Source organism: Chiloscyllium plagiosum, chromosome 2 (assembly GCF_004010195.1).
Source record: "Chiloscyllium plagiosum isolate BGI_BamShark_2017 chromosome 2, ASM401019v2, whole genome shotgun sequence".
NCBI classification, from domain to species: domain Eukaryota; kingdom Metazoa; phylum Chordata; class Chondrichthyes; order Orectolobiformes; family Hemiscylliidae; genus Chiloscyllium; species Chiloscyllium plagiosum.
In genome coordinates, this window is record NC_057711.1 from 131012071 (window position 1) to 131034844 (window position 22774).

Genomic DNA, 22774 nt, shown 5'->3' on the forward strand with positions numbered 1-22774 from the left:
TGTCTGTGAGCCAGCTCTCCATCCATGTCGGTACACCAGCTCCATCTTTAATTTTTCCTTGTTAATCCCTTATGGAGGCCCTCATTGAAAAGGCTTCTGAAAGTCTAAATAAACCACATCCACTAACCTTCCCCCTAAACGATTACATCCTCTCAAAATGCCAAAAGCTTTGTCAAACGTGATTTTCCATTCATATCCATGCTGACTTGGCCCAGTCCTGTCACTGTTTTCCAAGTGCTCTGCTTTTAAATCTTTTATTATGGACTCTAGTATTTTCTCCACTACTGATGTCAGTCTATAATTTCCTGTTTTCTCTCTTGTTTAAACAGTAAGGTTACATTAAATACCTTCCAATCCATAGGAACTGTTCTGTAGAATCTTGAAAGATGACCACCATTGCATCTGCTTCTTCTGGGCTGTCAGTTATTGGTCCAGGAATTTGGCCTTTAACACTATCAATTCCCAGAATTCCCCCATCACGATTTCCCTATTAATACTGATTTATACTAATACTAATTTATATTAATACTAATAGTTCCCTATTAATACTGATTTCCTTTAGTTTCCCCCCCCCCCCCCACCCACCTCACTCGACATGTTGCTCCCCAACATTTTGGCACGTTGTTTGTATCCCCCTTTGGGCGGCACGGTGGTAGGTAAGGGGTAAATGTAGGGGTATGGGTGGGTTGCGCTTCGGCGGGTCGGTGTGGACTTGTTGGGCTGAAGGGCCTGTTTCCACACTGTAATGTAACGTAATGTAATCTAATCTAATCTTTGTGAAAACAAAACCAAAATATGTAATTATCTCTTTGCTCCCCATTTAGAACTTAGCCTGTTTCGAACATATGGGACTTACATTCATCTTCACTAAACCTTTCTATTCCTATACGTATTAAAAACACCAGTTGATCATAGCCAGCTTATACCTCGTGCCATTTTAGTTTCCTCTATTTAGATTCAGGATTCTAGTCTCGGAGACAACTTCATCTTAATGAGAAATTTTATCATGTTATGGTCACTCTTCCCCAAGAAACCTCACGTAGCTGGATTGCCAATTATTACTTTCTCATTATACAATACCTAGTCTAGTATGGCCCGTTCTCCAGTTAGTTCTTCAATTTATTGATCCAGAAAACCATCTTGTACTCACTGAAGGAATTGCTCCTTAATGGTGCTATTGATTTGATTTGCCCAATCTATATGCACATTTGATGCACCTAGTTTTGGATTCAGTGACCCTTCTTCAGAACAATTCTGAATTCGAGCATCCACAGTCTGTTTTTTTTTTTGTTACCATCTTGGAGTCTTGTTTGTGGCCACAGAAACGTCTATCTGTTCCCCTTACGATTAAATCCTTTATTACTTAGATCGCTTACAGTGTGGAAACAGGCCCTCCCTCCGAAGCGCAACCCACCCAGACCCATTCCCCTACATTTATCCCATTCACCTAACACTATGGGCAATTTAGCATGGCCAATTCACCTAACCTGCACATCTTTGGACTGTGGGAGGAAACCAGAGCACCCAGAGCAAACCCACGCAGACACGGGGAGAATGTGCAAACTCCACACAGTCGCTTGAGGCAGGAATTGAACCCGGGTCTCTGGTGCTGTGAGGCAGCAGTGCTAACCACTGTGCCACTGTGCCGTCCACACGATGGTCTTCCCACAGTTAGTCCTCCTCCCCATGCATCAGAACCATCCATAATGCAATGAGATTGGGAGTTGCTACATACCTCTGACAGACCACTCTCCTTCTCTTCACCCCAACCCCTCCAACAATGTGTAAACCAGAATGTCAGTTTTGCACAGGAATGGCCACAGGAGACTCCTGCCTGCCTGCCTAGTTCACTTTCTTTGCCCATTGGTCATCCAATTCCTCCTCGCCTGTGGACTCTGAGCCCATAGAGTGACCACCGCTCTGTATGTGCTATCCATGATAGACTCAGCCTTCAGATATGCGACAGTTCCCCAGCACTTCTACACCACTATCTGATCCCACCAAGCCTGTTCCCTCCGAGGCTCTGCGCCTGGATTCAGTGAACGATTGCTGATTCTAACCTATTCCGATTGCAACAACAGACATTTGCCAGCCAGCAACACCCACATCAAGAGAAAAAGCTCCCTACCAGGTACGGTCCCTCTCTGCTCTCCAGTGCTCTGTCTAACCCACCTGCACTGATGGGAGCTATGTTATATCAATTAAGGACAATGATCACAGTCAGCTCATTGAGCACAGACTGAATCTGGGGATTGTATGAATCAGCTCTCCACTTGGTTAACTCATTGAGTCTTTCGGTGGATACTTGTTTTATTTGTTTTTTTTTATTCATTACCTGTCTTCCTTCATCTTACTGGATGGGGATGTAACATTATGATTTAATAATTCTGTGGCCTGATGACATCCTATTGCAGGTAGAATTGAGATGTCTGTGTACCTTGGAACAGGGTGAGGTACACCTTGAACCAGCATCACCCAGTATTGTAGAGGAGCCAGGTGATGTGATGATAAGAATGATGCCCAGCTTGAGGGCACAAACCAGGAAGTGTAGGCAAAAACTTAGGGTTGAGTATCAAGAGCTGGAGCCAGATTTAAAGACAGGACCTGGATTATTGTGGATCCCTGGAATATTATTGTGAGCTATGTGCATAGAACATTACAGCCCTTCAGCCCTTGATGTTGCACCGACCTGTGAAACCAATCTGAAGCCTATCCAACCTACACTATTCCATTTTCATACATATGCCATTCCAATGACCATTTAAATGTCCTTTAAAGTTGGTGAGTCTACTACTGTTGCAGGCAGTGCATTCCACACCCCTACTACTCTCTGCGTGCAACCTGACTCGGGGAGATACAGATGAGGGAGGTGAATATCTGACTGAAAGTGGAATTCTATTTCATGGAATTGCCATCAGCACTTGGACCAAAAGGGACTGTGCCAACAGAACGGGCTTCATCAGATTTGAACTTGGGGCATGTTTCCAAACGGTGAGGTCAAATAGAGTGGACTTGCGAACTTTGTAAACAAGTAAATAGTGGGGGAGGAGTTGGGAGAGGATTCGGTGGAGAAGATGGTGTAAATAATGCTGCATAAGTAAAAAGGGAAATAAATAAAGAAATAGTCACAATTGTGCTTTGGCCACTGTTGGGGGAGGAGCAGGACAGATTAGGTATGGTGGCCTGTATAATAGTCCTTTGTATAACTGCACAGAGTGTAAAAAGCAAAAAATTAAGTAAATTATATGTGCAAATTTCACTTGGAGATTGTAGCATGATAGTCCTATTGGAGACATGACTACTAAATAGTCAGGACTCCACATATAACGTAATATATCCACAGCCAAGTTAGGACCAGAGTTGAGATGGATGAATAACTAATAGTGATCATCCTATGATCAACCTCAAAGAAGAGTCTGAAATGAGAGGGAGTACAGAATGGCTGCTAAGTTTCTAGTTTTTGGTGAGACCAACTGTGATGCTATGAGACAGTCAATATTACAGAAGATGATACACAGCATCCCATTTTCTGTTTAGGGCCACCTCAGCCTTCAGGACTCAATATTGCATTCAATAATTTTAGAGTTTGAGACACCTTCTGCAAAGTCCTTTACTCACCTGCACACCCCAGACCCTGTCATCATATGGGCTGCTTTCAGTACAGCTGACCCATTCTCTCTCTCCCTCGCACAAACCCCATGAGCAACATTTTGTTCTGTCTGCCATACCGTTATCTATGAAACAAAAGAACTGTAAACGTTGGAAATCAAAAACAAAAACAGAAATTGCTGGAAAATCTCAGCAGGTCTGGTAGCATCTGTTGAGAGAAATCCGAGTTAACATTTTGGGTCCAAGGACCCTTGCTCATAACTGGTGGTCATTAGGAAAAAGGTTGGTTTTTATGCAGAAGGCAGGGTGGAGAGAGAGGGCTTAAGGAGTAAATGATGTGGGGATAGAGCCCAAAGAGAGAGAAGAACAGTTGGACAGACAAAGAAGTGGATGATGATCAGGTTTGGATGGTGAATGGCTACTAATGGGGACTGTTGGTGGCTAACAATGGGTTGTGTGTAATAGCAGACCATGTGATAACAAGGCCTGGTGTGTGGGGGTTGGGGTAAGGACATGGAGAAGGTGTCTCAAGCCCTATTATTGAACTCCATATTGGGTCCTGAAGGCTGTAGGGTCCCCAAGCAGAAAGTGAGGTGCTGTTCTTCCAGTTTGTGCTGAGCTTCTCTGGAGCACTTCAGTGAAACAGAGATGCTGGCCAGGGAACAGGGTGGTGAGTTGACATGGTAGGCAACCGGAAGCTCAGGGTGATGGCAGATGGAATGTAGATGTCCTTCAAAGCTGTCACCCAGTCTACGCTTTGTTTCCCTAAAGTAGAGGAGACCACATTGTGAGCAGCGAGTGTAGTAGACTAGATTGTGTGAAATGCAGGAAAAGCACTGCTTCACTTGGAAGGTATTTGGGTCCTTGGATAATGAGGAAGTAAATGGGCAGGGATTACGCCTTCTGCGATTGCTGGGGAAGTTGCTATGTGACACTGGGAGCGTGCTGGGAGTAAAGGAAGTGTGGACCGGGATATCCTGGAGGGTACGGTCCCTACGGAAGGCTGACCAGGGAGGGAAGAGGAAAGGAGGGGAATATGTGTCTGGTTGTGGCATCCTGCTGCCGGTGACAGAAATAGCAGCTAATGCTCCTTGGGATGTGGTTGCTGGTGTGATGGTAGGTGAGGGCAAGGGGGACCCTATCACTGTGGGAGGGAAGAGCGGGGTGAAGACTGAAGTGCGGGAGATAGGTTGTACCCGGCTGAAGGCCCTGTCAACAGCAATGCTGGGGAATCCTCGGTTGAAGGAGAAGGTGGACATTTCGAAGGCTCTCTTTTCGAAGTTGGCATTATCAGAATAGAGATTGAGGAACTGGGAGAATGGAGTAGTCTTTTTCAGGACACAGGTGTGAGGATGTATAGTCAAAGTAATTGTGGACATCAAACAGCTTATAGTAGATATTAGTGGCCAGTCTATCCCCAGAAATGAAACAGAGATATTGAGAAAGGGAGAGGAGGAGTCAGATGCAACAGGTTAAGGTGAAAGCGAGGTGAAAATTGGAAGTAAAATTGCTAAATGTTTTCAATTCCAGATGAGTGGGAATTAGCACAAATGATATAATCGATACATTGGAGAAAGAGTTATGGGTGGTGGCATAGAATAGGACTGGAACAAGGAATGTTCCACGTATCTCACAAAGAGACCAGGGTAACTAGGGCCAACAGTTCATGGTAGTTTCATTATCACTATTACTGAGACTAGTCAGATTCCAGATTGATTAGTTGAATTTAAATTCCAGCAACAGCCATGCTGGGATTTGAGCCCATGTCTCCAGATTAGCCCGGGCCTCTGAATCCAGTGATGTTACCTAAAGGGCACTATGTTTCCCTTACCCTTCTTGGTGATGAGAGACCACACGTATGGAAGGTGCTTATTGGAGGTGCTTTGATATGTTGCTGCTGTTCATCTTGTGTGTGATCCGCTGCTGCCACTCTGACTGTCAGTGGAGGAGGGAGCGCATGTTTGAGGTAGTAGACCAGGTGCCTATCGTGCAGGATACTTTGTCCTGCTGCCAAACAAGACAACCATAGATGGCAAAACAGTAAGAGGCAACATTAAATAGGAAGAAAAGGCACACAATGTTTGCCAACTAGTGTAGATTCAGAGATATAAGGAAAGCATTCAAGGCTGCTCGTGGTGACACCACAGATAGCGGAACAAGCTGCTGAATGGGACCATGAAGAACCTGCAAAGTGTCTCGGTTGATTTTGTAGTTTTTACAATTTTGAGGAAGTAAAAGGTAGCTGGGGGAAATGTAAGTCCCTTTTTAAAAAAACTAGCCAAGGTGCTGTTGTAAATGAACGCAAGGAAATAGCAGAAATGTTGAAACTATTTTACAATGGGATTTAGAATGGAGAAAGAAGACATCCCAAGAAACTGGTATTGAATCAGGCACAGTGACTCACTAAAATTAATTTTTCATAAGTAGTATCAATGACCAAAGAAATAGTTATAGATCCTGAGGGTCAGATGGTTTCCATTTCAGGGTTGAAAAATGAAAACATTTCAGATGCATTAGCTATGATCTGTACAGTTCCTCTCTATTTTGGAAATAATTTGTTTTGATTGGAAAGTGGCCCATAACATTTATACATCAGAATGGTCAGTAACATTCATACATCAGAATGGTCAGTGCGGGAAACCAGGGAGTTACTGACCAGGAGAAAGTGAGGTCTGCAGATGCTGGAGATCAAAGTTGAAACTTTATTGCTGGAACAGCACAGCAGGTCAGGCAGCATCCAGGGAACAGGAGATTCGGCGTTTCGGGCACAGGCCCTTCATTAGCATTCATCCCCCCTGGATGCTGCCTGACCTGCTGTGCTGTTCCAGCAATAAAGTTACTGACCAGTTAGCAAATCTGGGAAATGACTAAAGACTATAATTGAAATAACAGTGATATATGATTCTGGACAAAGACAGCCAGGTTGGACTTGTGCAAGATAGATCACACCAAAGGGCTGGAGAGAGGATGATGAAGTGGATTTTCTGAGACTTTTGATAAAGTCCTTTATCCTAGACTCAGGGTGTAATCTTTGTGTCGGTGCTTGGGGTTCAGGGAGCAAGGTGAGCTGGGGAACTAGATTTGGGGAGAGATCAAAAATCAGATTGAGTGTAACATGAATATTTGCAATCAAGTTCTTGAAACTTTAAAGGTGGATTGAGGGCAAGCCAGCTTGCCAGGACCAAGTTCTATTTTCCAGTGATGTTCTCTGTTTACACCTGCATCAAAATGCTGGGCAGCAAGTGAGGTAGTCCTCTTTCTTCAGAACAGTTCAGGATCAATATTAGCTCTGCCTTCTCTCTCTACTCAAGCTGCCAAACTTGCTGAATTTCTCCAGCAATTTCTGTTTTATTTCAGATCTTTGTTAGATGTTATTGAGGTAGTCATCTCCCTGCACTCTGGAGTGAGTACCCAGTGCATTCCCCTCTCTGGGGGGGTGTTTGTCTATCCTATGCCTACAATAGAGATCAGGTAGCAATGGTTAAGGTTGCTACTGGGCACTGAGCGTAATGGACAGATGCTGTTTAAAGTTAGCCAAGTATGGAAGCCTGTCTGGCCAGGGGAGTGCGGAGGACTGACTGGGGAAGGGTAGAGGGGCCAAAATGTCTGCTGCCATCCCAAGAGCCTGGGAATGCAGAGTTATCATGGGGCCCTTTGAAATATCGGGACAGTACCTTTGATCTCAGAAGATAGCATGGAGCCATTGACTTCCTTCTCACCTATCATCATACTCCCCATTATTCAGGTTGTAAAGAACAGTGTATGAGAATAGCTAACTTCCATGCCTGCTGCTAAATTTGCATCCTGAATCAGGAGATGATGCTCTTAGGGCTGACGTTGGTGCTCATGGAATTGAAGGCTAATTATTGACATGGTTAGGAAATTAGCTGAGAGGCAAGAGAACTTGAGCAGGGTTAATGGGCAGGGAACCACTTCATAATTGGCAGCTCATATCCATTTGTATTCAGGCCACAACTATTCACCACATTTCCAAGTCTGGTAATGATGCAGATAGAGCAAAGATTGGTAGTAATGTCGATATTATTCATCATTAATGTGTGAGATTTGGACACCGCTGGCTGAGCAGCATTTATGGCTCATCCCAGGTGGCCTTGAGATGGTAGTGGCTGGGCTGCCTTTACAAGCCCCTTCAGATCCCAGGGTGTAGCTACCCTCACCATGATGCTAAGGAGAGAGATCCAGCAATTTGACGCAGGGAGTGTGAAGGAATGTGATTTAGCTCCAATATGGGGTGTGGCTTGACAGGGAGCTTGCCATTGGTGGTATTCCTATGTATCTGCTGACCTTGTCCTCCTGGATGGTAGTGATCATGGGTTTGGATGGTACTGTTGGAGGAGCCTGAGTGACTTACTGTAATGCATCTTGTGGATGGTGCACACTGTGCTTCAGTGCTGAAGGGAGTGAATGTTGAAGGTGGTCGATGGAGTGCCAGTCAAGTGGGCTGCTTTATCCTGGATGGCATCAAGCTTTGTAATTGATGCTGGAGCTAAACCAATCGGTTGGTGAACAGCTATTGAGTCAGATAGATCCACAGCACAGAAAAAGGCCCCTCTGATGATCAGGCCTGTCCCTCAGAAATACTGCCACCTCACTATTCTAACCCCATTTTCTAGCACTTGGCCCGTAGCCCTGTATGTCTTGGCACATGTAGATACTTCATCAATGTTTTGAGGATTTTTGCCTCCACCAGCCTTACACTTCCAGATTCTCATCACCCTCTGGGTGAAAACGTTTTTATCGCAATCTCCTCTAAAATTCCTTCCCCTTACCTTAAATCTATGGCTGCTGATCATTGATCCCTCCATTAAAGAGAAATTTCTACATAACCTATCTGTGCCCCTTAAATTTTATATATTTCTATTGTGTCCCCTCTCAATCTGCTCTGCTCTGATCTAGGGAAAAACCCCAGTCTGTCCAATCCCTCCTCATAACTGAAATTCTCCAGCCCAGGCAACATGCTGGTAAATCTCTCTCTGCACATTCTCCAGTGTTATCACATCCCTCCTGTAATGTGGATTCCAGAACTGTACACAATACTCTAGCTGTGGTCTAACCAACATTTTATATAGTTCTCGCATAACATCCCCACTCTTAAACTCGATGTGCCTCGGCTCATAAAAGCAAGTATCCCATATGGCCCGTAAACACTTTGCCTACCTGTGCTGATAACTTTAGGGACCAGTGGGCGTGCACACCAAGGTCCCTCTAATCCTCGGTGCTTCCCAGGATCCACCGTTCATCATGTACTCCCTTGCATAGTTTGCCTTACTTAATTTCATCATCTCACATTTATCCAGTTGGAATTCCATTTGCCACTGACCAGCTTATCTGACCAGCCCATCTATATCCTCTTGTTGTCACAGACTAGCCTCCCCACTATTTACCATCCCACCAATTTTGAATAGTCCGCATACTTACTGATCCACCCTTCTAAGTTCAAGATTAAATAATTTATGTGAGCCAGAAACAGTAAGAGTCTCACTGCTAACCTGTGCCGCACCCCAGTGGACACCCTTTCGGATGGAAAAAAAACCCTGAACCATCACCCTCTGCTTCCTGCCACTCAGCCAATTCTGGATCCAATTTGTCAAAGTTTCCTGGATCCCATGGGCTCTTTCCTTTGCTATCAGTCTCCCGTGCAGGACCTTATCAAAAGCCTTGGCTGAAATTGAAGTAAACCACATCAAAAGCATTGCCCTCGCCTACACACCTGGTTACTTCCTTGCAAATGTTAATCCATTTCCATTGTTTATTAATGAACTAATCCAGCTTTGGCCTGTGTGTACAGTTACTTCGGTATTACCCAAACATCTTTCCTTTTGCTTTGCTGCAGCTCCTTATTCACGTGTTGGCTGTTCCTGGGAAAAGATTCCGATTCTGCTGCCCAACAATGGTACATAGCACTGTCTCTCCATCCTTCCATGGCCTTTACTCTGCCAGACTGTTCATTCCATCACGGATGTGCTGGGGTTTCCTTCAATTAACCATTTGGAAGACAAACGTCATTATTGTCAGATAAAGATCCACACCTTTTATAATTAGTTCCAATACTCTACGTGGCCAGTGAAGAATTTCACAACTTCTGTTTGATACTGTAATAAGCTTTTTCTGTAACCTCCTCATCACAAATACTGCCAATTCTTTCCTCAGTTAATCTGCGAACATTGTCATTCATGCTTTTGTAACTGGAGTATTCCAAAGTTATTTATCCCTCTCATGCTCAAACCTTGAATCCTTGCAAAACTCTGCTGTCCATATCCAATACGTTGTGCTGATTAGCTTTTAGTCCTGACTGACTGTGTCTGTTTCCTCTTGATCCTCCCATTTCATCCAATTGAAGATTCTCAGCATTGTGTAAAGTCCCTTAATGGCCTTCTGCAACATGATAGACCTTTTCCAGGATGGTTCGCATGTAGAGTTATTTTTGAGGAGAAGTAACAAATGTATGTCCAAATGCAGCTGTTTGAAGACCGTAATGCACCTTGTTTGCAATGTGCTAGACTTCTCAATACTTCCAATGTGATGGAGTCGGTGTAGCTCAGTTGGCTGGATGGCTGGTGAGTGATTGTGATGAGTGGTGATGAGTGATGCCATTAGTGAGACTTCAATTCTTGCACAAGCTGAGGTTACCATGAAGATCTCTCCTCAACCTCTCTTCTTGCCCTGAGGCATGGTGACACTCAGGTTAAACCAGTCGGCTCTGTCTAATGAGAGAGCAACTGTATCTAGGTAGGACTAGGGCGAATCTACCTTCCAATGTTCTCATATCTGTATATACTCCATGTGTAATATATGCACAGGCAGAATTTCTAAGTAATTAACTGCACGTATAGAAATATTAATCAATCTACTGCAGTAGCACCACCTCATACTGAGAAATTGCCTTGTTCTGTTCAATAGGTGAGCACAGTCCATGTATCCAAACTGCCAGTACTGTGCTGTCATCAACAAATTTGTCAACTTTGAAGATCACTGACTCCTGTGAGACCTTACTACAACAGGAAGAAACAACTGTTTTAACCAACCAACAAGCAGCCTCTGCACATCATGGTATGTATTGTGGTGAACTGTGAGACGTGTGTCCTACAGAAAAGAACAGGCTTCATGTGCCTTTTTCAAACAACTTAACTCTCTCTAATTTTCCATTTTTAAAAGGTGTGTAATCTAATTCCATTTCAAATGCCATGACTAAAATATAGATTAGAGTGGTGCTGGAAAGGACAGCAGGTCAGGCAGCATCCGAGGAGCAGGATGCTTAAAATATAATCAAATGATGCCTTGTTTTTTTGTTAAACATTCTTCTGATATGGGTATCACTGGCCATTTATTACTCTTTAATTTGCCCAGGAGGCAATCAAGAGTCAACTATGTTGCTGTGGGTCTGGAGTCACATGGAGGCCAGACCAGGAGTTTCGTACACTAATGTGAACCGGAAGGGTTTTCCTGACAATCAACAAGGATTTCATGATTATTATTAAAGTCTTATGCTGAACATAGATCTTCAAAACATCAAACGTTAAAAATTCCAAGTCATGTTTCATATATCTATTGACATTCTTTTTGAGATATGGCAGGGAGTTTGGTAAGACTCAAGGATATATAATTAAAGTAGATGGATGAAGGAATGTCAGTGAGTATACATAGTGCACTTTATTACTGTCGCACTGACACAACTATTTATGTGAAAGAATGTTCATTCGCAAAGTGGAATAAGAAGAGGCCTTGGTGGCTATAGCCAAATGTTCATTTGAAATCAAGTTTTTTTTAGACAGTGTAGAAACAGGCCCTTCAGCCCAACAAGTCCACACTGACCCTCTGAAGTGTGTCCACCCAGACCCATTACCCTACCCTATTACTCTACATTTCCCCTGACTAATGCAACTAACTTACACATCCCTGAACACTATGGGCGATTTAGCACGGCCAATTCACCTGACCTACATATCTTTGGACTGTGGGAGGGAACCGGAGCACCCAGAGGAAACCCCCACAGACACGGAGAGAATGTGCAAACTCCACACAGACAGTCGCCCAAGGCTGGAATTGAACCTGGGTCCCTAGCGCTGTGAGGCAGCAGTACTAACTGCTGCCCTAAATAGTTTCTTTCAAAACTATTGCCACCAGTGATGTTTGACAGTATCAGACTAATTTGTCTGATTTTTCACTTGGAGTATTGAACACAATTGAGTTAGTCTGTCTTCTGTACTAGGAAATATTCAGTGAGGAATTGAGGGTGTTGATCTCAAGTTTTAGCAGAGCTTCCTGGCATTCATACTTACGCTCTTGGTAATGTAAAGCAATGGGGATAGGAGCAAATTACTGGAATCTGAGCTTGGAAAAAAATTGCTGGAGATCACAGCAGGTCAGACAGCATCCATGGATGTTTGTGAAAGTTTTCACCTTGCACTCATTAGATGCAGGACTACCAAATTTCAAAGGAAGTACCAATTTATACTGTACGAGAAAAGGGATAGGGATCATTTCGCAAATCAATTTAGATTGTGCAACAGTGCAAGATGGCTTTGTGCAATTCAGTTTTTGAATACTAACTGATTGAATGAGCAGAATCAAAGATCATAAAGCAAGGTTCACTAAATTACCTAGTGTATGATTCAGAATAGTTTTTAGGGATCAAAAATTTAGTTTCATTGTAACTGAGGAACTTGCACATTTGAATAAATGTGGTATAAAATCAGGAAAAGGTCACTTGCCTTTTTGTTCAGAGTGTGCTGTTTATTTTGCATGATGTATTGTAAAAACTTGTTTTGTGTAAGTGTGTATTTTAGTTTTGCTTGTGCACCCTTGAGTGTCTTTGAATCGTGCATCATCCCTGCCCAAGTAATAACAGGCACCTGACTCACGATTCTTGCAACCGACGATTAAATGTCATATGGGAGTGGCCCACGGTGTTTCCCAGTTATAGGGAAGGCTCTTGCTTCTTTTCTGGAGAGATCCCAACCAACAAGCCGTCTGACGCAAACTTTCAAACTCAACCACAAGGTGTTGGAGTAAAAGTAGGCAATTCAGCCCCTAAAAACCCACTCTGCTGTTCAATGAGATCATAGGGGCTCTGGTCAACTCCCTTCTGATCCTTATCTTCAATAATCCTTCATTCCCTAACTAGTTAGAAATCTGCCTGTCTCAGCATTGAATATACTTAACCCTCCAGTGTTGACAACTGCTTAAAAAAAGTCTACAGATTCACTGCCTACTGTGTGTGTGTGTGAGTGAGAGAGAGAGAGACTTCCCTATCTCGCTCTTAAATAGTGACCTCTTACTCTGAGATTACGTCTCTGGTCTTAGACTCTTCCATGACAGGAGACAACATGGATGTAGGTTTGCTCACTGAACTGAGGAGTTCATTTCCAGACATTTCGTCACCCTAACAGGTAGCATCTTCAGTGGGCCTCAGGCGAAACAGTGTTCATGATTCCAGCTTTCTTTCATGTACACTGCTTTGCCTGAGGCCCACCTGCAGATGGTGATGAAACGTCTGGAAATGAACCCCTCAGCTCAGCGAGCAAACCTACGTCCAGAACCTCAACCTGAGCTATAAATCTTCTCAAAACTCGCTAGGAGACAATATGTCCACATTTCCCCTTTCAATGCCTCCTAAGAATCTTTAATATTTCAATAATGCCTCCTTTCTTTCTTCTAAACTCTTATGTATAATGTACCTGTGTAAGTTGCTTTCACAAATTCACCATAAACGTTTTTTTTTGCAGTGCCTTCGAGCAATACAAGTACACTCAAGTCCATAATGAAAAAGAAAGATAGCCCAAGAAAGCATGAAGCAAATGGCACAAGGAAAAGCCTTCAGTTTGTTGGTGTAAACGGAGGGTGAGTGGACAGCTTTCATCTTAAATTCGGTGAATTGTTCTGACTCATCACAAATAACAGCCATGAGTCTCTTTTATTTGAATTTTCAGATATATTCCCCATAACAAAACTCTTGTTAAAAGTGGTTGGTTCATAAGAAATCAAAATGGCTAGTTCAGAATTTCAGAAACATGAAAAGCTGAGAAAATTCAGACAGCTGGATTTTGCTAAGAGAAATTATTATCTCAATGCTAATGACAGTAATGGATAAATTTGCCTGATAGAAAATATGGTGATAGTTTTTTTTTAAATGTCATTTTTAGTCTCATTGAGTAGAATGGAAATGACATGTCAGAGAAAGATCATGTAAGATCTTAAAGTATAGAGTTTGTGGCTAGTATGATTGTGTTCTGAATTACATTTGTTATTTGAGTTTACATGAAAATGATGCCTGTGTAAAAGCAGAAGGCTGGAACTGTTAATCACTGTTACATTGTTTATCCCTTTAAGGTAATGTTGACAGTACCTTTGATTTATGTACACAGGTCACACATGCATGTGTGGTCTATGCTCATAAGCCAAAGATACTGAAAACATTACCTTTAAATGTGCTTCTGAGGAAGGAGTTATTATTTTCAATGTAGCCTGTCAATCCCCTTATTAAGCATTTCCACTGGAATGGACTGTCCACATCTGATACCTTAGTTTGGAAGAAAAAAAACAAATTATTGAGCTGTTAATTCAAATGTGTGAATGTTATAACTTGGCATTGTGGAATCATAGAGATGTACAGCACAGAGACAGACCTTATGGTCCAACTTGTCCATGCTGACCAGATATCCTAAATTAATCTAGTCCCATGTGCCAGCATTTGGCTCATATCTCTCTAAAGCCTTTCCTGTACGTATACCCATCCAATGTTGTAATTGTACCAGCCTCCACCACTTCCTCTGGCAGCTCATTCCATACACATACCGCCCTCTGTGAAAATGTTACCCCTCAGCTCCTTTTTATATCTTTCCCCTCTCACCTTAAACCTATGGCCTCTAGCTTTGGACTTTGCAACCCTGGGGGAAAAGACCTTGGCTGCTGTTTGTCATACATGGGCTTTGTAATTGCCAAAATAATAAAACAGAACAACCTCAATTATCTGAAGGAGATAGGCGGGGAGTATTTTGATGGGATAACTGATTGTTCAGATAATTGTGCTGCAAAGGTAAAGAGAGATCCACGCTGCACACCGATCAGGATAATTAATGTCAGGCACCAGGCAGGATTCAGAGCGTGGCGCAGAGCCGCAGTGCTGTGTGTGATGACGCTGACGGCCCGCTTCCTGCCTGGCGGCAGTTGGAGGGCTCGCGGACGGAGTGCGGGAGAGAGAGAGAGGGCGGGTGTGCGCGCACCAGCGAGCGAGCGAGCGGCAGGCAGCGGCGGCTTCAGTTATAGCAACTGTTGCCTTGTGAATAAAGCGCCGTAGTCCTGGCGACTGTTACCCACCAACAATTGCTCACAACAACAGCAACCCAGGTGAATATTATTAGTATTATTATATATCTGTCGCTCTTCTCAGCCCCAAAGTGCTCTTACCGCCTGCTTCATACCACTCCATGTAAAGTCGCAAACTATTGATAGCTTCGTTAATGGGGTCTGGAGGAAGTATCGGTAACACCTCTTCGATGTAATGTTTTTACGGGATCTTGTTTGGATAATCCGAAATGCGGATAATTGATGTTTGGATAACCGAGGTTGTTCTGTATTGCTTTTAACCTGACCCTTGGATCATCTTCATTCTAGCAGGGCAGTATGGTGGCACAGTGATTAGCACTGCTGCCTCACAGCACCAGGGGCCCAGGTTCGATTCCAGCCTTGGGCTACTGTCTATATGAAGTTTGCACATTCTCCCCGTGTCTGTGTGGGTTTCCTCTGGGTGTTCTGGTTTCCTCCCACAGTTAGGTGGATTAATCGTGCTAAATTGTCCACATTTCCAAGGATGTCCAGGCCAGGTGGGTTAGCTATGGGAAATGCAGGGATAGGGTAGGGGTTGGATCTGGGTCGGATGCTCTTCGGAGGATTGAAGGGTGAAATGGCCTGCTTCCACACTGTAGGGATTCTATGATCACAATGACCTTGGATGCCTTTGATTTCCCAAGTGCTGTTTTCCTTTCTGAGCCTGTGTTTAATGCATCTCAAGCTAGCTTGCTCACATTTCTACCTTCTCTCTGATTTCTCTTTTCCCTGAATTTACGGAAATTCTGGCCAAGAAATAGAACTACTATCACCAGAAACAAGCAGGTCAAGTCAGATGCCTGCTTGTGTTTTGAAGCAACGATGGTAGAATCAGAGTTGATGTAGTCTCAGAGGCGAAAGGTTGTTAATGAGTAATTAGTTGTCGTATTTTGGGGTGCCATGGAGTGGCAATGCAACTCTGAAAGTTCAAGCTTTAAGAGTACTGGAGAGGAAAGTTCTAGTGTTTGACCAGGATCATTGGAATGTTAAGAGTGCTGTGGTAATGCAGGAAAGGAGGAGAAGGTGGATTGATCACTGGGGCTGGGTGTGGTGTATCCCAAACTGATGAAGGTATCTCTGAGGATCATTTTCCATTTCTCACTGGATACAGGTAAGGAGCCATCAGATAGAAGATCTGCAAACATCCCATTGTTTAAAAAGGATGTGAGGGATAGACAACTCTGTCTTTGGTCCAAATTATTAGAATCCATTGATAAACTTCAATTAGAAAGACACAAAATAATCAGGAATAGCTTGATCGAGAGGAGCATACATCTTACTAACTTAGTTGGATTTTTTGAGAAGTTAATAAATCGGATCAATGGAAGTAGTGCAGTGGTTGTTGCTCACGTGGATTTTCGAAAGGCATGTGACAAAGTTCCACCTGACAGATTGGTCAGAAAAATTAAACCCCATGGAATATGGGAGATGTAGCAAGGTTGATCCAAATTGGTTTAGTATCAGAAAACAATGAGTAATGGTTGATGAATGTTTTTGTGACTGGGAACCAGTTTCCACGACAATCCTCAGGGCTCAATATTGCTCACTGGCTGTTGTTGTATATATTAATGATTTCAACTTAAATGTGGGAGATATGAGATGACAAAAACTTAGTGGACGGTGAAGAAGGTTATCTAATGTTACAAAGAGATCTTGATGAATTGGGTGAATGGACTAAGAGTTTAATTTGGATAAATGTAAAGTATTGTACTTTGGTAATAAAAAACAAGGTCACGATTTATACAATTAATAGTAGGGTCCTGCATAGTGTTGTAGAGCAGAGAGACCCAGGGGTTCAGGTACATGACTGTTTGAAATTTGCATCACAGGTAGGCACGGTGGTTAAAAAGACATTTAGCACGCTTACCTTCAATGCTCAAACCTTTGAGGAGAGGATTTGGGATGACATGTTGAGGTTGTACAGATTTTAGTGAGATCCCTTCTAGAATCCTGTGTGCAGTTTTGGTCACTATTATAAGAAGGATGTTAATAAACTGGAGAGGGTTCAGAAAAGATTTACTATTATGTTGCTGGGAAAGGAGGATTTGAGTTACAAAAACAGACAGAAAAGCTGGTATTTTTCACTGGAACATAGGAAGTGAGGGTTGAGTTTACTGAGGTTTATAAAATCATGTGGGGTATAGTTAAGGTAAATGATAAGGGCCTTTTCCCTAGAGTGGGAGAGTTCAAAATAAGGGAGCATATTTTCAAGGTGAGAGGAGAAAGATTTAAAAGGGCAGCCCGTTTTTTTATTTACACAGTGGCTCGTATGTGGAATGAACTGCCAGAGAAAGCAGTAAATGCAGGTACAGCCACAATATTGGAAAGACATTTGGATAAGTTCATGAGTGGGAAAGGTTTTGGAGGGATATGGGCCAACTGCAGGCAGGTGAGATGAGTTTAATTAGGAATCCTTGTGAGCATGGGCTGATTGGGCCAAAGGGTCTGTTTCCGTGCTATATGACTCTGACTGTGTTGTTGGTTATGAGAGGATAGCAACTCTGAAATGGTGTGCTGTATGGGCTGAGAAGTGGCATATGGAATTCAGTCTCAAGAAACGTGAGGCAATGAATTCAGGAAAAGCAATAAATGGGAATTGTGGTGTGAAGCATTGTGTGTATAATTTTTTTTAAAAGAGTTTGGGTTTGTGAGTTAGTAGTGGTGGGTTTTCTGTGTGTCTGAAGTTAATTATTAACTTGTAATCTTTCTGCAGCCATGGTGATTTCTTTCAAAAACAATCTTTTGGGTCTGTCTTTAGAATGAATGGCCTTTGTGCACAGCGAATGTACTTTTAATTTTTTGTGGTGTTTTGTGACCCAGCATGGTAAGTAATGGACCTTAGTGTTACAGAGCTTTTTTGTTAAATTTAAGGGCAACACCCAGGTTACAGAGACAAAGTTATTGTTTCACATCTTTTTACTTTGAGCAAAGTAGTCCTATGAAGTCCTTGGAACAGGATGGTTGTGTAGACAGGTGCTAATAATAAATAAGATAAGAGCCTATGGTGTTCGGAGCAAGGTAGAGTCATAGAGATGTACACATGGAAACCTGTCCATGCCGACCAGATATCCCAACCCAATCTAGTCCTAGCTGCCAGCACTCGGCCCATATCCCTCTAAACTGTTCCTATTCATATACCCATCCAAATACCTTTTAAATGTTCCAATTGTGCCAGCCTCCACCACTTCCTCTGCCAGCTCATTCCAGGTACTGGCATGGATAGAGGATTGGCTGAATGACAGAAGGCAGAGGGTGAGGATAATGGAGCATTTCTTCAGGATGGCAGCCAGTGACTAGTATGGTTCCTCAGAGGCCAATGTTGGGATCACTTCCCGTTATACATTAACCACCTGGACAAAGAAACTGTGAGGGCATTGTTGCTAAGTTTACAGATGACATAGAGATAGGTGGAGGGACAGGTAGTGTTGAGGAAGCTGAAATTGGAAAACATTTGGACAGGCTAAGAGATTGGAACAAGAAGTGGCAGATGGAATGCAATGCAATGTGGGAAAATATAATGTTATGTACTTTGGTAGGTAGAATAGAGGTACATTCTGGATTAGTGGTGCTGGAAGAGCACAGCAGTTCAGGCAGAATCCGAGGAGCAGTAAAATTGACGTTTCGGACAAAGCCCTTCATCAGGAATACAGAATACAGGAATACAGATTTTTTTTTTTTAACCTAGAATAGAGGTATAGACTGTTTTTCTAAATGGGAAAGGCTTCAGAAACCTGAAGCCCAAAAAGACTGGGGCATCCTGGTCCAGGATTTTCTTAAAGTTCACATGCAGGTTCACTTGGCATTTAGGAAGGCAAATGCAATGTGAGCATTTATTTCAAGAGGACTAGAATAAAAGGGAAGGGATGTACTGCTGAGGCTGTATAAGGGTCTGGTCAGACCACATTTGGAACATTGTGAGCAGATTTGGGCCCCATATCTAAGGAAGGATGTGCGGTCTTCGAGAGAATCCAGAGAGGGTTTACAAGAATGGTGATGAAGATGAACTGCTTGTCATATGAGGACTCTGAGTCTGTACCCTATGAAGTTGAGAAGGATCGGGGAGATCTGATTGAAACTTTCAGGAAACTGAGAGACCTGGACAGAGTGGATGTGAAGAAGATATTTCCATTAGTAGGAGAGACTATGATCCAAGGGTACAGTATCAGAGTGACAACTCTTTAGAACTGAGATGAGGAGGAATTTCTTCAATGGGGGTGGTGATTCTGTGGAATTCACCACTGCAGAGGGATATGGTGACCAAGTCAATTTTGTGTATTTAAGACAGAGATAAATGGGTTCTTGACTGGTAAGGAAATCAAAGCTTACAAGGAGAAAGCGTGAGATCAAGTCCAGTCCAAGATCGAATGATGGACTGGACTTGACGGGACAAATGGCCTAATTCTGCTCCTGTATCTTGTGGTCTTGTGACCTCATGAGAAGGGAAAGATGTACAATGAGGTAGGTTCCCTTATTGACAAGCTAGTTAGTCCCAGATCAGACATTGGGTAAAACCCTGAGTTCCCTTGAAGTGGAGTATCTTAAAGCCCCAGTGTATGATACCTCCAGGAAGGACCTATCTGCAGCTTCAGTGTAAAAGTTGAAGTCACAAGTTACTTAAACTCTACTGAAGTGTTGGACACAGGGATCACAGTTTATTATATTAGTGGTGCTTTGGTAACTGTACCAGGAATGTGTTTTGCGTGATTTACAAAATCTGTTGTATTTCTTTTCAATTTATCAAGGAGTTTTGGGATCAGTGGGATTTATGCATTTATTGTGTATTTAAAATCTTTGAATTTGTATTATCAGTGGTCAGCTTGGATCATTTTATTTTAACTTAATTTCTTTGGTCAAAACTTTCATTTTACTATTAAAGCAAATTCTGCAGCATTGTGTGCTTATGTTTCATAGCGGGACCAGTTTGTTAAAACCAAAACAGATCAAAATGAGATCTGTTGAACCAGGTTCCTGTCTGGCTGCTGAGTTGTCCAGTAATAACATCAGCTTGGATTATAACACAGGTTTTGTATTTGTGATCCAATGTGCACGTTTATTGGAGATTTAGCACAAACGGGAACATTCAAAGACAGCAACTGCCCTGACATTTCCTGCAGATGATTCTTGGGACACAGGTTGTGTCTGTGGCTATATTCCCTTTTGCAACAGTTTGATGCGCAAGGGGGAAGGCATGTGGAGCACCTGCAGCTGATCATCTTGACGTAGTGATATTTCTGAGCCAGAATACAGAGGGAGGGGTCCAAAACATCACCTCTCAGGCGCAGCACCCTATGGAGACTCAACTCTTTCTAGATGCTGTAGACTGACAGCGTGCGGCCATTTGCTTCCCAGAGAAGGTTAAACGTTGCTGGTTCAGGGGAATTCCTCTCCTTGTCCTGGATCTTTGCCTCACATTCTCGATGGTGTCACTGGGCTCCACCTTCAAATTGATGGTTTTCCTGGTCAGTCTTCACAAACATCTGATTCGTGCTAAAGCGGGAGGCCCTGAATCAGAAATTGGAGTGTGGAGAGGAAGTGAGAGGCCTTGGAATCCATGACCACAGGTTCTTGAAGGTAGCAGAAAAGGTAGTTAAGGTGGTCAAGAAAACACACGCAGCGCTTTCCTTCATTGGGCAAGTTATAGAATAGGAATGCTGTCTCTATATAAAACACTGCCTCGACCAAAGCTGATATTTGGGTACACTTCTGGTCATTATATAACAGGAAAAACATAATCACTCTGGAGAGAGTACAGTGGAGATTTACAAAAATGTAGCTGAGGTTGTAGCTGTGGGGTAAGATTGGGTAGGCTGACCTGCTGTGCTGTTCCAGCAATAAAGTTTCAACTTTGATCTCCAGCATCTGCAGACCTCACTTTCTCCTCCAAGTTATAGAATAGGAATGCTGTCTCTATATAAAACACTGCCTCGACCAAAGCTGAAATTTTGTGTACACTTCTGGTCATTGTATCACAGGAAAAACATAATCACTCTGGAGAGAATACAGTGGAAATTTACAAAAATGTAGCTGAGGTTGTAGCTGTGGGGTAAGATTGGGTAGGTTTGGGTTGTTTTCCTTAGAATACAGAAGCTTGACAGTTATGTTAATTGAGATGTGGAAAATTCCAAGCAGCCTAGATAGTGTCAATAGAAAGACCTGCTTTCCCTAGCAGAGATATCAATAACTACAAAACTGACTTAAGATGACCATCAGAAGGGGATATGAAACTTTGTTTTTTACTCAGAAGGTGATGAGTATCTTGAATTCACTGTTGGATTGATGGAAGATGAAACTTCCAACTTGATCAAAAGATACCTGGATCTACACCTGAAGAGCTGTAGACCCCAAGGGTATGGACCAGGGACTAGGAGACAAGGTTAGAATATATAGACAGTTGGATGTTTAGTTTGGTCTGTGCAGACACAGTGGGCCAAATGGCCTCTTTGTGTGCCATAACATTTATTTTGCTCTATGTCAGGAACAGGAGAGGGTCTCTGGATGTGTTGATGTTAGGGAAATGAACTTTGGATTTACCTACTCTGGTGTGGAGTGAATGATGAAGAGAAATCAGAACATTGCAAGCAAACTTTCTTATCATTATTGCCAATGGATGGAGTGGGAAGCAGAGACTAGCATCCTTTCCGATTGTGAAGAATGAGTGACATGTAAATGTGCTGATATTCATTTAATTTTCCTTTCTGTGTAAAGTAGGTTAAGCAATTAATTTTTCTTGCCCGTAATTGCTGAGAATTTTCCAGATACATGAAAATGTTGTACGTGTCCCTTTTAGTTCTGAAAAGTTATGCTCCATCTAATAGAAGTTTCATTTCAAAACAGTGGGCTGTTTGTGTATGTTGGCACAATGTTTGAAAATAATTTGTACTTCCTCTCTACCGGGAACTTAATTACAGCATGTTTTTTGGCTGCTTGTCAAATGTAGTGTTTTGGCTAACGTTTAATGTGTTTACCCAAAATTAATCAAATAATTTTATTTTCTTAGGTATGAGACCACGTCCAGTGATGATTCTAGTTCGGATGAAAGCTCAACTTCTGAATCAGATGATGAATTTGAGGATCAAGTGTATTCTAAGGACGAAGTTGAGGTTAATCATGAAAAGCTGCCAGAGGGCCCTGATCTGTGTCAGACTGAAACCGCAAATATATCGAATGAGAAAGAGATTGCAGTGTCGGGAGGAAGTGAAAAAGAAGCTGACAAAGTGGAAATAAGGGACAAGTATAACCAGTTTCATGAGAAATATCCAATTTGTATGAAACAAAATTTCATGTGCATGGAGACCAGATAGTCATTTAGAAAGATAATCCAAATCCCAAAGTACTACTGTTTCTGATGTGTATCCAATGGTTCATTTTCCAGTAACTTTTAATTACAGACTAAAACTCAAAAGTTCTTTCCAGTCCACTGCTAACACATTTGTCATAGGATCATGCAGCATGGAAACAGACCCTTTGGTCCAACCAGTCCATGCTGAACATAATCCCAGAGTAAACTAGTCCCACCTGCCTGCTCCTGGTCCATATCCCTCCAAACCTTTCCTATTCGCGTACTTATCCAAATGTCTTTTAAATGTTGCAACCATAGCCACATCCACCACTTCCTCAGGAAGTTCATTCCACACGCGAACCACCCTCTGTGTAAATAAAGTTGGCCCTCATGACTTTTTAAAATCTCTCTCCTCTCAACTTAAAAATATGACCCCTAGTCTTGAAATCTTCTGTCCTAGTGAACAGACACCGATCATTAACTCTGTCTATACCCCTCATTATATAAAACCTTTTATAAGGTCATCTCTCAACCTCCTTT

General features: G+C 42.6%; 1 protein-coding gene and 1 pseudogene across 10 annotated transcripts in view; one reads left to right on the forward strand and one right to left on the reverse strand.

Moving 5' to 3' along the window:
- The window catches only part of kank1a (KN motif and ankyrin repeat domains 1a), a 247080-nt gene that overhangs the window by 208783 nt on the left and 15523 nt on the right, over positions 1 to 22774 (forward strand). For 7 of the 10 annotated variants that reach the window (XM_043718240.1, XM_043718327.1, XM_043718269.1 and 4 more), the window contains 4 exons: positions 9464 to 9523; positions 10531 to 10680; positions 13356 to 13470; positions 21953 to 22186. In XM_043718240.1, the coding sequence (XP_043574175.1) occupies positions 9464 to 9523; positions 10531 to 10680; positions 13356 to 13470; positions 21953 to 22186 (559 nt within the window). The remainder of the gene's footprint in view (positions 1 to 9463; positions 9524 to 10530; positions 10681 to 13355; positions 13471 to 21952; positions 22187 to 22774) is intronic. The other 3 variants (XM_043718288.1, XM_043718307.1, XM_043718316.1) reach the window with 3 other exon arrangements.
- On the reverse strand, positions 19956 to 21866 carry LOC122565190 (annotated as a pseudogene).